Genomic DNA, 17,460 nt, shown 5'->3' on the forward strand with positions numbered 1-17,460 from the left:
GTAGGTAATTTTAAAGTCAAACGGGTAAATAGAACAAAATTTCTTGGTGTGAAAATTGATGATTGCTAAACCTTGACAGGTCATATTAGTGATTTTGTTTTAAAATGATTAGAATTGTAGGTGTCATGAATTATTTGAAACACACACACACACACACATATACATATATATATATATATATATATATACACTTATATATTGTGTGTAGGTGTCATGAATTATTTGAAATATGAATCTCTTTAAAAAATACTTTTGACCATGTACCACATAATGATTTCTCCATATTCAACATTATAGAACAATGATAATGTAGTCATAATTCATTATACTTACTGAATCGTATATTGTTTTTTAAAAAGTGTTATGAGTAATGTATAGTAATGTACGCATTTTTGCACACACTGTAGTATTTACTAAAAAAATGTAAGTTAAAGAAAAAATTATGAAAGCAGTTACAAGTCAGTGGCTACATTTAGATTCTCGTAAATCAAGTGTATCATACCTGTCAAGTTCTATAATTCATTTACTCTAAATATGCTTACAGCACTAGAAGTTCTAATAAAATATTTTACCATTTGTACAGATATAAGTTTTCAAAGACTGCAATCTTATATTTGATACATTGGCGCCAAATGCTGAAATGAGTTACCGCCTATTATCAAAGAATGTCCAGCTACATATTGTATTTCATTTTCAAAACTTAAGTATAAGATGCTTTTGATCAAAAGCGCAATCGAATAATCTTTGTTAGATTTTGCCCCTTTTATCATTTTGTTGTCTTGTCCTTTCGTATTGTTTTGTTGTTTAGTGTATATCTTTAACCCTTATTTGTACTCTGCAAAATCGTTATGTATCTTCCACTTGATTCTAATCTGCATCCTAAGTAAAGGGAATCGGCTTCGAGAGCTTTCATAATATGGCCTTTGGTGATTCCTTTACAAATGCGATATATATCTTTTCCTCTCATTTGTTTTCCTTGTACATGTGATGCACAAATAATATATGTGTTGTCAATTTGTGTATTCTTTTTGGCATGAGGAGTACATAATTTGATTCAATCGAATGATCTTGAGTGATGTGTAAGGTGGTAGCATGAATAAGATATTGTGTATTACACGAAATTCTCGATCGAGAATTCAGCCACTCGCAATGGTGTCTTACAAGTCCCATTTCGCGAAATACAGGGTATACGTGTCATAACTATAAATTGTGAGATTTTCTGAAATTTGGTCTTGAATGATGTGGCTGAATCATGTCTTGTAACTGAAGTCTTTTACTCGCGACAGATTGTAGCGTGTATTTGTTTGTTTTACGTTGCATCATTTTCTTATTTTACTTTATTCTTTGGTGTTTTATGGAATATATCCGCGTTTAGCCGCATAGCGGGTGAAGGTCGAAAACCAGCAAAACATCGTTGCAAGTGGAATGAAAACACTCTCAACCTTTGCGTGTCCCGATCCAAAATCCCACGCTTAGTTTGGGTTCACCTTGTTTGGTTTCGGCTTGTTCACTTTGAGCTTCGAATCCACGCTGTTTGAGTTCCGAATCCACGCTGTTTGAGCTCATCTGAATTGACATTAGTTGCAATGTGATCTCCTCCAGCTCACTCGATTGTAACATCTAACTCAGCTTGTTTGAAATCGACTTATTTGAGCGTATACATAAAGCTCGAACGTTCAAGCTATCGGGAGCTGAAATGTTGATGTTTTCTCTGTTATGTTTGTCATCTGTTTCTTTGCGTTCATCTCGTGGGACTGACTTTTTTTATAGCATCCTTTATCTCGGCTCATCGGGTCGCAGCTCATCTCATCTGAACTTTAGCATTGAAGCATTAGCTCAGCAGATTTAAAGGTCTTATTTTGTTTCAATCAAAACTTATAGTGAGCGTCATTCATTAAAATGTCTAGCGATGAAATTTCATCTGAAGACTCTGAGGTAGGATTTGCAAATGGGGTAGGTAGGATTTGCAAATGGCGCTAATAGATTTTCGTTCGTGGAAAAAAAAGAAATATCCAAAAGCAACCCAGTGCCATTATTAATAATGTGAATATATACTTTATATATATATATATATATATATATATATACATATATATATATATATATATATATATACTTGCTTGTAAAGCGTGCAGTCGCATTGGTGAATTGGTGAAGACGCTGGACATACTGGTATACAAGGGGCATACGACTTCTTCTTTTCCCAAATTCAGGATATGTGCTGACGTCATGGCTTGCTGCAGGCTATTTCTTTTATTTCCTGACGAAGAATAGCGAAGCGAAACAAGAGAAAAGACTCCAAGACGTACTGTCGATGTTGCACCAGAGACTATTCCGTTGGGGCTCTATGATACTCTCCTACTTACCGCGAGAAAGGAGCTCATGAAATGAGGTAACAAGATCCCTCCATCAAACCATCAATCTTAGTTACTCGCTAAGTGAAGGCGACGGTTGTGAGTGGGCATGTGCCGCCACAAGGCAACGCAACAGTAGAGGGAGCGTGAAGAAGCCGACATCGATCAAATACTTGCCCAATTTCGCCGGCATTTAAGTCGTTTTACCGACTAACGCTTGCAACGGGCGTGCACAGACGCATGACGGTGACATATCGAGCAAATTTGGGAAAGCTAGAATTCTACACATAATTCACTTTCATAATTCTCCATTCGTTCACTCTCAAGTAGGTCGTGTATCCCTCCTATTTCATGATATCAACTGCAAGAATATTTCAACACGATTATTCCACGTCCTCGTCACATACCGGTGTTCGTAACGAAATGATCATTTCGTTAGCGAAATGGCTGACAAGCTGGCTGATTTCGTTACGAAAAAGGCCATGCGACATTTGGCGCTCCATACAAATTGTCCATGGTTTACACCATGGTTTCAATTGTACCACCTTTCGTGAATTCGGGCCTATGGGTTTGGTGGCAACTTCACGCCCTTATCATTCTCAAACGACGACTGAATATCTCCATGAGCATGGGAGGATGCCTTTAGATAATAAAAGCAGAGATCATCTCAAAAGCTAGAATTATGCAAACTTAACCCTAACTAGGCCGGGGGGGGGGGGGGCCTCCGAGCCCCCCCCCCCCCCCCTCGACGTTTCGCGCGATGTATCGCTAACGCGAAAAGCTAACGCCGCGACGTTTCATGACTTTTTTCTTTCGAGCCTCCTGCATCTTTTGACACCAAATTTGCGCTGCTCAGGCACCAAGGCGGTTCCGATGTTGCGCATAAATATGTACGTGCATGTCAGACCGAAAATTGCTCAAAAACGTGAATTCGTGTACAATTTCAATGCAAACTGTGCTTACAGGCAAATTTCATAAAAGCATGATTATTTGGGGGTTTTACTGATTAAAATCAGTTTTGTTCGGAACAATGACGCGAACAAGTTTCATCGAAAAAACAATGAAAAACATAAAGTCGAAAAAACAAAGAAAGACATAAGAAATTCAAAAAACAATAAAATACTTAAGAATTTTTTTCAGATGGCACAGTTTTTTTCTCTTATATTGGCTCAGGACACTAAAAAGAATATTTACACAAAAATGTGCCCATTTTTAGCTTTATTTAGTGATTAATACCAAATTGTCTGATTTCATGCACCATTATGCATAAATTAGCATAATTAAGCATAAATGATACTTTTTTTAAAATTTAACTTCATGGTACTTTAGATTACATCATAGGCAACGTGTGTGCGAATTTTCGTCGCGATCGTGCAGTCGACGGCCGAGATCTGGAGGGGGGCCTGGGAGCCCCCCCCCCCCCCCCGGCTCTATGATCTACCTAAATAGCCCGGCCTATAAGTTAGGGTTAAATCACCAAGAAATTACACTCTCTGTGGGTATTCCAAGTTTATACACAGACTTGAGAGAAAACTATAATGAGAATTAGTGATCTCTGCTGGCCATGAAATTCTTTGACGCACAGTGCACCAGATTGGTATCAAGAACACAGCACAGACCATACACTATACATTCTCCTTCGATGTTTGAAAAAAAAAAAAAAAACTTAATGAGAAATCACAGTAATGAGTGGATTGTTCTTATATTTTCTATTAGCCAAATGATGTTATTGTTTTCTTGTATTCCATCGACTGCTCAAAAGGTGTAGAAGATGACAATCGTTGTTGCAATAACAAAATTCTAATCATTGGTGGTGGTCTTAATTGCTCGGGAGAGCCCTTTCAGTGTTAACACTGCTCCACACTAGGGTCATATCATCTCTATTTAAACGTTCATGTTCTGAGAAATACAGCATATCAGACATGAGGTATGGGGTAGCATCTGTAGGCAAAACAACTTGTGGACGTATAAACGCATCGGACAGGATATTAATACTCAAACCCTCGACCCTCTGTTTACAAACTACGAGCCTTATCAACTCTTCTATGCATAATAACTATGGTGCCTCGACAGATGATATTATAAAGGTATACAGTGCGACATGAAAATCGTTAAATGACGAGACATCCCCATGTTCGACAAAAATAGAGTTCCCTTTCACGAGGTCATGCTTAAGGCGAAGAATCAATTACAACAATATTTTGTATTTTCTCTCCATTCCCCAAGACCTCCTCACAATTTGGTAACAACAACTACACTGCATCCCCGTTATAACGAACACGGTTATAACGAAATTCTTGTTACAACGAAACAGAAATTCAGGTCCTAAAATCATCATCTAGGCCCTGGTTTATATCTGCACCCACTATACTCTTCGGCTATAACGAAATTCGAATATAACAGAAGTCCCGAACACTTCGTCATAACGAAAAGTGTTTTCTCTCTCTCTCTCTTTCTCCTACCCAGCATGCCTTGCGTCCGAAGATGAAGAGCGCCTCCGTGAGTACCTGTTCCCGTCACATTATAACCCATTCGTTCTTCCAAACCAGAATGCATCGGACGTTCTCCAAATCCAGTTCGGTCTGGCTATCTCACAGATCCTTGATGTGGTAAGCATTTTCACAGAAGCTTCTTAAGGCTTCTATCTCTCTCTGTCCGTCTGTCTCTCTCCAAAAAGGTATCAAAATATACGAGACGATATAAAATAAGCCAGTTCGGAGTTAGCTCGTGGGCCCATTGGTACGGAGTGACATATTGCCCTTGAAACCGGACGTTACAAAAATGTCCCGCACGATGAAAGATTTTGTATAATATGTAATTCCGGTGATGTAGAAGATGAGTTTCATTGCTTTATGATTTGTTCTGTATATATTATTATGATGATTTCAGATCACACTTATTTAGTCTTATATCAGAAAGATATCCTACTTTTTCTCAATTGCCTATTTACCGACAATTCCTTTTTTTTAATGTCATCAGATTCACTGTGCTGTCAAGTAGCCAGTTTTGCCAACCTTATTTTAACAATTAACAACGTAACAATTTATTATATCCCCACAACTGAATATCTCGTTCATGTATTATTTAGCCCATTCTCTCTTTTGTTGTCTTAAATCATTTGTTATTGTCTGTATGTACTACATGATATACTGTATTTATATATTTTGTATTACTTTCTATGTTTGATGTATATTTATCACGGGTGTGATTTTTAAATAAAGAAATAAACTAAACTAAACTATTATTATAATGCATAAGACGTAACAATTTATGGGATTCATCAGTCCGTGTTTAAACAAATAATGAACTCGCGTAGATCAGCTGACCAGAATGATCCGTATATCAACACTTGGGAAAGCATCCATTTCATTATTTGCCTTCATTGTATTAACAATCTTTCTATTGATATTGCCAAATGAATACCACTTCTGCTGTCAGGGTGGATGTGCTGGCAAGCAACATTTATAAGGATTACATAAATAATCATTAATGCCAGAGTCACACACGGCCGGATTTCGTACCGGGTCCATAAGGAATTAAAACCGCATCGACCCGGTTCGAGCCGTAGAGACCCGCATTGACCCGCATCGTAACCCGTGTCGATTCCTGATGGATTCCGGGGGCTACGATACGGCGGTGAAAAAAAATTTGGTCATGTTCAAAATGTTATCACGGATTTCAATTCCCCGAATTGACCCGGTTGGAAGCGCATTGACTCGCATCGACCCGCTGCAACCCGTAGCGTAAAACCGTACGGACCTTTGCCGTATATCGCATTGCCTTCATGCAACGGATGATGACAAGGTTTACATCCGGGTCGGTACGGGTCGAAGCGGGTTGACACGGGTCGATAGGGGTCGAAAAGGAATCAGTTAAGGATTTAAAGCGGATTTTTATACGGTTCGATACGGGTCAATACGGGTCAAACTGGGTTGAAAGGAATTAATACGGGTCGATACGGTTTTAATTCCTTATGGACCCGATTCGAAATCTGGCCGTGTGTGACTGTAGCATAAATTACCCTCCATTCCGGGACTAATCCGGGTCATTTTCACCCGGATCAAATCCGTTTTGTGACCCGGCCGTGTGTGACTGTAGCATTAGACACCGGTGCTTATCCCAGTGAATTTAAAAGCCATCATGTCTGTTGGTACGAATGACCTTTTTTTCTGCTCATGCACAAAGTTGAACTGCGAACTGGCTTATAAATGGTAATCTATTTAATTCATTTTCTCTTTCAACTATGAGGAATCACTAAGAATATAGACACCGCAGTGAGGTGAATAACCATTACGTTGTATTCTTCAGGTTTTGATTTTAATTCGAGATACGGGTAATAACTTGTCACACGAAAGCAGAAATGCGTCATTAGAACTTTTTTTTTTTTTAATATCGCATGTTATACTTTTCGTATATTACACGTGAAATATCCGACACTTTGTCATTACCACTTTATCTATAAAAAAAAGTATTCAAATATATATTATATAACGCTTCTCTTCCGTCAAAAGTTGATCAAATAGGTTGGCACAACACTCATGAAATTCACTGTTTTTGAAAATGTAATACAGTATCACGGTATTACATTTTCAAAATCATGAAATTATTTGTTCTCCATGCCCCCACTTGGCGATTAAATTGTTAAATGAACCATGCGAACTGTGAATGCATTGTGGATCCCATACTAAGCCTTTTTTATCATTAATCTTACCCGAAAAAAGCATAGGTCTCACACACACACAAAAATGCAACCTATTACTGTTTTCAAAAGCAAAAACGGTAATATTTTCATTTGCGTTAAATCCATCACTTTATCTTTAAGTTAGAAGAGATTTAAAAGGTAACAAGCAAAGCAAAAACAAGGCAAAAACGCGTTTCATTTGACTTTTTTAAATAAAAATTGATCTTATATATATTAATTTTGTCTAAAAGCAAGAAAGCGATCAATTTCCATTATCATCTCCTTGCAACCATGGGTTGAGTTGATTCTTACAAAAAGAATGTTGTGATCTGAAATCGATGATTGAATTATGATAGCAATGCAGTATTTAGTGCACCATCATCATTAACATTTAAAACTAACAATCCTTTTCTCTCTTGCTTTGTTTTTCAGGACGAGAAAAATCAAGTTTTAACTTCGAAAGTATGGATGAAACAGGTAAATACCAATGCAACAAAATAAATGAGCAATGATAACACGAACAATATGCACTACTATTCAACAAAATGATATAGAGTGATTACATACAAATACCTTAATAGTCAACTTATTTTACTGTCAAGTACCACATTGACGACCAAACATTTGTAAGTACTATACTTGAAGGTTATAAATATATATATATATATATATATATATATATATATACACATATATATCATAGTACATTTAGGTTTCATTTTGTTTGAATAAAGTGGAAAAGTGATAAACTTGGCTCTGAAGGAGGTTACAGTTTCAAACACTTTTACATCTCCGATTTACACTTTTGCACACTGCTCTGGACGGGATTGGCTTTTCTTTTTGATGTTTTATTATTCGGGAAAATTTAGCTTGAAATTGTATAAACAAACGAGCTATAAATACCCAAAATGTTAAAGATTCAAAATGAATCTTAAGATTGTTCAAAAAGATGGTGGCATCGAAAGCCGAGATCAAAGGCACAAGATACGATGCGCCTGTGGAATTCTTGTTTACAAGAAAGAGAAGTGACAGCTGTTTGAATATTTTAGCCAGTTGAAACTCCAGCTCTTCTCGCTCAAACTTGCTTTTTGAGACTCGATCTCATGCATAAATACAATAGCTCCCATCTCACACCCAAACAATACCACTTGCATCCAAACATGCCCAGCACTTGGACACACAGAAAAAAGTCGAGTTCCAACTTTTGAAATCATACAATGTTCGATTATTATCATTTGCTGTTGAGAAGGTTGCTTACAACTTGCCTTCAAGGCGCATTTTTATCATAGGTTGCCCTTTTTTTCACTGCATACGGGACAAGAAAGGAACATGTGCCTCTGTCCAGGCGAAATCTTGGCATCGTTAAGTGCAAAATGATGAACAGTACGTATCCTGTATGTTGTCGCTAGATGGCAGCAAAGCACTGAGACATACAATGTACCTCCACTATCTGGGAAATGTTGATACCGGTATCGCACACATGCAATGTGCTGAGAAATACGCTACCTTGTATATACTAAGTTATATTCATTGCAATCTCCCCATTACAGATATGGCACGACTATAATTTTGTGTGGGATCCACAAGACTATGGTGGGATCAGCAATATCAAAGTGCCATGCATTCAAGTATGGCTCCCAGACATTGTCATCTACAACAAGTAAGTTGCTTTAGACAAGAGAGCATTTTCAATCACACTGCCATTCATGGTTAATGATGATGGTGTATTGCCGATAACATCGCCACTGACGATTATTATAAGAACGCTAACACAGTTGTATTTCAAGAACGTCGATAATGACAACAAAGACACTAGAAATAACGGTGATGATAAAAAACACCATTATGAAAAGGATTGATTTATTCCGTTTGTCCTCAGAAAACTGCCCTTTATCTTCCAGGATAGATTAATATGTGTGCCAGCGATGCTGCTGAAGAACTGCTGCCAACGTAAAGAGCTGGGATGGAGACCATCAAATCCAGTTGCATTATTACAATCCATACGCAATAATCAACATCACTGATTACTGCCTGTTTATGATGTACGTATGGGCCCTACATGTATTCTTATTCACAGCACAAATGTCTTCTCTTCGGAATTATGTCGAGAATGAAATTCATAACCTTTGTAAAAACAGTCATTCAAATTTGAACACTTATTCAATTACAGATGTACTTATATCAATAGGTTATTTATTCCAAATAGTGTCCGTAACTACTAATATCCATGTCTATAGTTATGTCATTAAAAGTAAAGACGTTTCCGTAAAATCTTATTGCAATCTGAAAACACTCTCAGATGTGATTTTATCGTTGAGCTTGGCATTGGCATCAATTCGAACAGTCGAGAATATTGGGTGTAAATATATCTCACTGAGCGGCGAATACTTCCGAACTTAGCGAATCTGCGATTTTGCCAGGGTTCGTAAAAGGTTAAACGGTTTGTTACAGGTTGCAACAAAAATTCTCAAACAATTTTCTCTTGTTATTTTGAAATTTTGAACATGTTCGAAATTTCTTTGCGAATGATTTTTTTTTTTCGCTAACAGTTGCAAGCGTTGGTAAAACGGTCATAAGTCTTTGCAAATGGTTGTAAGACGGTATCGTTGAAATTCTTTGTTCTTCGCCAATGTTACCGATACGTGACCATGCTTACAGTATAAAATCAACCCATTGAGAGAAATTCGCCATGCCGAAGAAACAAGGAACTAAAAGGAGGGCGAAAACCCCACGGGGGTCGGGCTAGGTCCATACCGAGGCCCCCAGCCGCGGAAGAACTCCCTCCAGTCCAGGAGGGTGCTACTAAGCCTCCTTCTGCTGCTGAACATCTTCTTTCTTTCTCTTGATTTCCACGATAGTTAGTAGCAGCAGCAGCTACGCAAAGCAGTTCTTCAAGGGCAGCAGCACGTCGGGCTTCTTCCTGGCATATATGCATTTCCATATTCTGGAAATCCATCTCGAAAATATTCTTCGATTGCAGTCAGAAGAAATCGGAATATAGGGGAAGGGCTGCTCACCCTTGTTATAGGGTTGACTCCTGGTAGATTCGCCTGGTACTTCTGCAGGAGTTGGCAAAAGTTCTCAAACGTTAAATAGTGGTATATGGTTAGCAAATAGTTACTAACCTCCGCAAATACAGCCGCTAAAGGCCCTGCCACACCTTTCCGGGCAAGCTACGTGCGGCGCGCTTGTTGCGAGTAGGGATTTTCAAGCACGCAGGAAAGTTTTCTGCGGGCGGACAAGGATGTTGACGAGTTCCGTACTTGCGTCTTACCTGTTAGAGGCGTGATATTAACCTGCTACATGCGTGTATTCCATGTGACCTGCATTAGAAGTTTGAAACCAATTCATTTTCAGCTACGAGCGACATACGGGGACTGTAAAGCACCTGCGTTACAGCTGCGAAGTACCTGCGTGGGACTTGCCTGCGAGGTGCTGCCGCTAAGGACCTCCTACTGGCGTTCTGCTTGTACCTCTGCGGGCAAACCCTTGCGACTCACCCGGAAAAAGTTTTGGTCATGCCCAAAACTTGGCTGCGGGTAAATCGGGTTTGCGTGCACACCTCCGGGCAAGTACGGGCGAGATACGCGCTAGGTACTGTCAGGTGAAGACGCAGGCGATTCCCACTCAGGTATACTTCGCAGCTGTAACCCACACTCTTAAAACATCCGGGTCAGAACTGACCCGGAAAGGGTCCGTTGGGGTCACACCCCGTTCCAGGTCAGAAATGACAAAGAATGGGGTCAGGGTGATCCCATTCCGGGTCTTCATGACCAAATTCCAAGTCATTTTTGACCCGGAACGGGGTGTGACCCCAACGGACCCGGATCCGGGTCAGTTCTGACCCGGATTTTTTTTTTTTTAGAGTGCAGGTACTTCGCAGTCCCCGTATGCGGTCAAGTTATGATATTCTGTGGGACTTTTGCCATTCCTTCAGAGGAATTCCTTCACTGAGTTGTCAGCCCCAACGCGCCTGGCACGCAGGTCACACAGAATACCCGCAAGTAGAACTGAAGTAGAACGCGTCCAGCAAATAAAACAAGACACATGCAAAATTCGCCCAAATCCATGTCCGCACTCAGAAATTGTCCGGTATGCTGGAAAATTCCCACACGCATCAAGCCCGCGTATGTTGCCCGGAAAGCTGTGATATCTTCCAAAAAAAAGATGTCACAAAACTTCAACGGTTGCAAAATTCTGCTGCCCGATTGTTAACTTTTACTAATAAGTTTGATTCCATATTAGCAGTTCTCCGTTCTTTGCATTGGTTACCTGTAGAAAAAAGGATTATTTTCAAGATTCTGTTATTAGTACATCATTCAGTTCATTCTTTCTCCCCCGTATACATAAGTAATTCTGTTCAAAAATACAATCCGACACGAAGGCTACGTTCATCATCAGATACAGTCATACTCCAAACACCCAGAGTAAAACATGGGTATGTGATCGTGCTTTTTCCGTTATGGGACCAAAAGTGTGGAATCAGTTGCCTCTTCAGTTAAGGGAACTGTCATCTACAGAGTCATTCAAATCCAACCTTAAATCTTATCTGTTCCTTTCATACTGAGGACTATAAAGAGGACTTCGGGTAACTACGAGTGAGATAAGTGCTAGGTACTGTCACGTGCGGGTCATCTGCGGGGACCTCCGGGTAGAAAAAATTGTTCTTCGCAAGTCGCACCCTACACTTGCCCGGAATGGTGTGACACGGCCTTAAACATCGCTGAAAGTCGCTGGATGTCGCTAATTGCAGAGACGAATCCCGTTTTTCGCCAACATTTTGTCCGAAAAGTTGGCGAATCCAAACTTCGCAACATTCGTTAATATTCGCCACTCAGTGCGATCGTTGGTGTCGTTCTTACAGTGCTGGTTTGTTACTCACTTAAGAGCCTAATTCTGAAGTCGTTCTAGACATGAAAACACACATGTATTATTCAAATACAATTGAAAACCCTATTGTTCGTTCAAAATAATAGAGACAAAAACTTCCCTATCAGACAGTAGCAAATACCCGAAATGTCTATGTATAAACGTACTGTTTATATAGTGCATGTTCGATTTATACATAACTTATGTAGTTACAGCATTCTGATAACCCACTGATGGGTGTTCATTATTCAAGGTATAAACATGGAACGTTTAGGAAAATCTTTATTTCCATCTTTCCTCTTTGTATGCAGTGCCAATGGAACTTTTGACATGCGGTCCCACGCCTGGGCGAGTATCTACCACAACGGCACCGTGCAGTGGTTCCCTCCAGTTTATTACCAGAGCTCTTGTAAGATTGATGTCCAGTACTTTCCCTTTGACGAGCAGAAGTGCGTCATGAAGTTCGGGTCCTGGTCCTACGACTTTCAGAAGATAGACCTGAAGCCGGTGAGCGAGAACGCTGAGAAGAAGGACTACTGGGAAAACGGCGAATGGACAATTGTAAACTCGCCAGCGGAGCGCCACGTAATGAAGTACCCATGTTGCAATGAGACTTACGTTGACGTGACGTACACCTTCGTTCTCCGGAGGAAGCCCCTGTTCTATTTCGCCTACCTGCTACTTCCTTGCGGAATCATATCCTTCAATACGGTGCTTGTGTTCTACCTCCCACCTGATATTACTGGTAAAATGTCGTTGTGCACATCGGTCCTTCTATCCATGGTATGGTTCCTGCTACTGGTCACGCAGTGCATACCCTCTAACGCGAACAATTTCCCCCTGATTGTCAAGTATCTTCTTTTCACCATGACGGTGGTGGCGTCCTCTATTGTTTTGACGGTGTTTATCCTGAACATTCGACACCGATCTCCGTACACGCACACCATGCCTCCATGGGTCAGAACGGTGTTCCTCGACGTGCTGCCACGATTCGTCGGGCTGCAGCGGCCGGACCAGCGGAAGAGGAGGGACATTCACAACGTCAACATGGCAGCGCGAGATTCCATGGCGACGAGCAATCACGTGGATGCGATGCTAAACGAAACTTCATCACATTCCTCCGAAGCAGACATCAATGATATTCAGGGTAAAATAGGAGTTAAATGGTTTCATTTAAAATAGTCTGTTCAGTAGGCGGGTCAGTAGGGTCTCCCACGAGAGATCACTCTCAAACAAGGCACCAAGTTATCTGTTCAATGTCTGAAATCTGAAATAAAACAATTAGTCAATCAACGATTACAAGACCTCTGAAGATCAATATACTGTATTTCATACTGAAAATTTGCCTTTATATTACTTTTGCAGAAAAAACAAAAAACAAAAAACAAACAAACAGGCAGTAGGCCTATCACTAATTCCTCAAAACCGTAAGTGATAACCGTAATTATAATGTTTGAGCGTTCCAACCGTTCCTGACGACAAATCAAACTTTCTATTATCATTTTTATTTCAACCAGCTTTTGAATACTGATATCCACTATCCTGGAAGATAGCTGATCAAATCTTGGAGATGTCTGGCAATAGCAGTATACCAGTGGTCATAATTAAATTATATACACTGGGGAAATGAAGCTGTATGCCTAATTATGTGGGATGTCTTTGTACATGATAGTAATCGATCGATTTCATGGATATTTTTTTCTCCCAAATTCAAATTTATGAAGTCATTTTCACAATAATCAAGAGAAATATTCCGTAACATCATTACGATGCTGACCAGAACAACTTAAGTTAGAGTAAAGTCATGACACATGCGAAATCATAATTACAGACTGACAGTGTCGACAATGATAAATCATTATTATTGTTAAAGGACAAGTTCACCTTCATATACATGTGGATTGAGTGAAGGCAACAATGTTAGTAGAACACATCAGTGAAAGTTTGGGGAAAATCCGACAATCCGTTCAAAAGTTATTAATTTTTAAAATATCTGTGCAATCACTGCTGGGGGAGAAGACTACTACAGTGTATGATGTCACATGCGTACAACGATATAAGGAAAATAAAAAGAGAATTTCACAAAACTTGACTTTTTGAATAAAGTGCACATTTCCTCGACTTGTTACTGACTTATGTTAGGGGTAATATTATTCCCCCTGACTTCTGAAAGAGAGAAGTCGAGTGTTCTTTTATTATGTGAGAAAAGTGAGAATATCTTGAATTTTCTTTATACTTTCTTTATGTAGTTGTACTCATATGACATCGCAAGCTATAGTAGTCTTATCATCCAGCCATGACTGAGCGGGAACTTCAAAAATTCATAACTTTTGAACGGATTGTCCGATTTTCCTCAAACTCTCATTGATGTGTTCCACTAATATTGCTGCATTCACTCAACCCACATGTCTATGAAGGTGAACTTGTCCTTTAAGGTGGAAATATTATTGAAGGCAGTTGGTTGTAAAAGCAACAACAACGACAACGAATAAATACAAAGCAACAATCTTTGGTGTGTATAATACATCACAAAAACAAACAAAGAAGTCAAATTTTGTCTTTGATTGGGTTTGTTTTCTTTTTATGCCCTTAACAGTGGAGAAAAACACCATTCAAAGGGGTAGAAACTCGCAGAACGCGATGCCGATGAACCCAGCTGTTGAGCCGCTGCTGAATTGCCTCGTGGCGCAGAAGAATCTCAAGGCAGAACGCTTCTACACGCCCTACAATGATAAGAATAGCACCGTGTCTCACTACAGCATGCAGGATGTTGATCACTCCCACGGCCACAGCATCGGCCACGCCCACAGCCTCGGCCACGCCCACGGTCTCGCTGAAAATAACATCCGTTCCGGCACGTCCAGCAACAATCGGTTAGCGTCACAGATGGAACCACCCCTGGAATACATGATAGCGCAGAACACGGTGGAAGACATCATGTACCTCACCTCTCGCAGTATTAACAACGAATATGCAACTAAGGTACAGTGACGTCCCTTGTGTGGTTTTCTGTCTTATTATAGAAGACAGGACAATTAGGAGAGTAGAGGGAGAGTATAGATGTGGGTGACAGTACAGACATCTGTAGATCTAGCATGTCTAGCAACATCCAAACGTATAAGCACGAGCGCGCGCCCGCACACACACACATACACACACACACGTCATACATCCGTACAATCATCTTTAAGCTTACACAATGTGATAATGTTGCCATTTATTTTTCACTGAGAGAGATAAAAAGGAAGAACTAAAGAGAGTCTGTCTTATTTGTTAAATAATAAAATCAAAATCAGCCATGAGTTATGATGAAGCGTGTGTATACTAAAGTGATCATACATGTAGTTGATTATTAATTGTACCATGGAGTAACAATAAAATGAAATGAAATGAAATGAAATGATTTAAGCATCAAATGACAACATCAATAACGACGTGTTGGCGACTACTAAGGTCCATGGAGCCCACATTACTCAACGATTTTGAATCATAATTTCAGTCGATTTAATAGCTTTATCATTTTGCTTTTCTTTGTTTGGGAGCAAACCGCTATTCTTCCTTTTGTTCCACAAATCGGCGATATAATAATATTTCAGACAAATTTTGTTTCATCTCTCCCTCTCTCTTTCTTTCTATCTATTTCTCTCGTTTCCTGTCAGGTAATTCGAAAAAAGATTCGGGGACAATAACATTGTTCTTACAAAGTATTTATTCAGCACACGCTAGACGAATTGGATGATCACTATCTTTCTCACTCTCTCTGCTTCACTATTTACAGGCAAAGGAAGAGTGGAAGATCGTCGCCATGGTGATAGACAGAATATTCCTCATCGTGTACCTGTGCTCCGTGTTCACTGGGACGTTGTCAATTTTTCTGGAGGCGCCGCTGGCGCGGGAATTCTTCATGGATGTGATTTTCAGGAACGGAACGAAGTTTAAGGAGGATAGTGCAGAGATGAACATCACCATGTAGCCTCTTCCCCCAGACGTTCCATCCAACCCAGCGTGAAAAACTCCCACCATCTCGCGGCAGCCGCTCAGATATATCTGCACGGCTGAAGACTGAATTATCATCGTAAATCGCCCTGGACAGATGTTTGGGCGATCAAAACTTCATGCTTTGGAGGAATTATCTTTTTAAATTCATCTGTTATTCTTAAAGATGGCATAAACAGAAAGATAGGCACCTATTCATCGCAAGAACGGACGGAGGAATAGTACAGGTGAACCGGTTTATGATCTTTCTTCCTGCTGTACCACTGGCCGGTTACCGCAAGCAGCGAGGAAGGAACGCTGTTCACTGTTAAGGTGGACTTGACCTGTTCTGTATACAGCATGTATAAGCACTCTGAACTGCTGATTTCAAAAGATGTTTTCATGAACGGACACGCCTGCATCATGGCGGTGCACGATGACTTCATCAGTATGATACGGAAATCATCAGGAAATGTATTTTGTCACATTACCTTACACCAAACAAGTGATGATTCTCACGCATAGTATCTTCCACACATGTTGTTTTCTACCATATAGCGTTTCAAACGTATGAAATACTAATGTATCTATGATATGAATGTTTTGCTTTTTATTCACTCGCCGAGCAGTTGAGAGAAAATGGTAACATATGATGGGATTTGATAGGTTAACACCTTGAAATGATACTGCGATTGTATGTGTGTGCGTTGTGTGTGTATACACACACGCACCACAAAAACGGACGGCCTATTCAACCCCCATTAAGTTCGAACCTTCAGAGATGCTCTTTACACATCCAAGGTGGGATCTTCAGTGTTCAGCAATGTTCTTCCAGAAGGATCTGCCATTACCATTGCGCCAGCATTAGAAGGAATACCCATACATTTTATCAACTATAGGTCGAGAGGGACATCGTTGGCTAAAAATTCTCGAACAGGGATGTAATCACTGGGCAGGATTCGAAGTTGGATCATCCCACGAGACCGACACCCGCGAGTCATACAGCCCATGAATTCGACATTGGAAAAGGTCCATGAATCATACAGCCCATGTGTTCGACACTATACAGTATAGGCAAACAAGGCCCATGAGTTCGACACCAGGTAAAAACAGCCCACGGGTTCGCCATTACAGCATGGGGCTTCGTTTCTTTGTTTGCTAAATGTCGAACTCATGGGCTGCATGACTCGTGGGCTGTGTAGCTCATGGGCTATTTGACTCGTGGGATATGATTCATAGGTGTCGAGCTTGCACCCTTTGAACTCGGGACCACCGTTTGAATGTGTAGAGTAGCATTCTCTTTACCGTAATGCCCACAAGATACCACACTATATATAGAGTCACACTGTATGCTTACCACATATCTCTGCAGTTCGCTTTATTAGACAGAGCGATCGCTCCCTTCTTCCCAACATGTAAATAGAAACATATTCAAAAAAGTATATATCGTTTTATATATTTGAATAGATATCATCGGGATCAAATTAACAGTTACTCTCTGCTGTGTTCTGTAATGCCCAGGCAGTAGCCAAAATAATGATGATGATAATGATAATGATAATAATATGGAAAATAGATAGT

General features: G+C 40.0%; 1 protein-coding gene across 1 annotated transcript in view; it reads left to right on the plus strand.

Annotated features, from left to right (window-relative positions):
- The window catches only part of LOC139742327 (neuronal acetylcholine receptor subunit alpha-3-like), a 58,578-nt gene extending 42,701 nt beyond the window's left edge, over positions 1-15,877 (plus strand). The window contains exons 2-7 of the mRNA XM_071652904.1: positions 4,821-4,963; positions 7,468-7,512; positions 8,586-8,695; positions 12,216-13,051; positions 14,501-14,886; positions 15,683-15,877. Coding sequence (XP_071509005.1) covers positions 4,821-4,963; positions 7,468-7,512; positions 8,586-8,695; positions 12,216-13,051; positions 14,501-14,886; positions 15,683-15,877 — 1,715 coding nt within the window. The remainder of the gene's footprint in view (positions 1-4,820; positions 4,964-7,467; positions 7,513-8,585; positions 8,696-12,215; positions 13,052-14,500; positions 14,887-15,682) is intronic.
- Positions 15,878-17,460: the final 1,583 nt, after the last annotated feature.

The sequence above is a fragment of the Diadema antillarum genome, unplaced genomic scaffold (genome assembly GCF_040938485.1).
Source record: "Diadema antillarum isolate AM-2024a unplaced genomic scaffold, OU_Dant_1.0 seq00000996_RagTag, whole genome shotgun sequence".
NCBI classification, from domain to species: Eukaryota; Metazoa; Echinodermata; class Echinoidea; order Diadematoida; family Diadematidae; genus Diadema; species Diadema antillarum.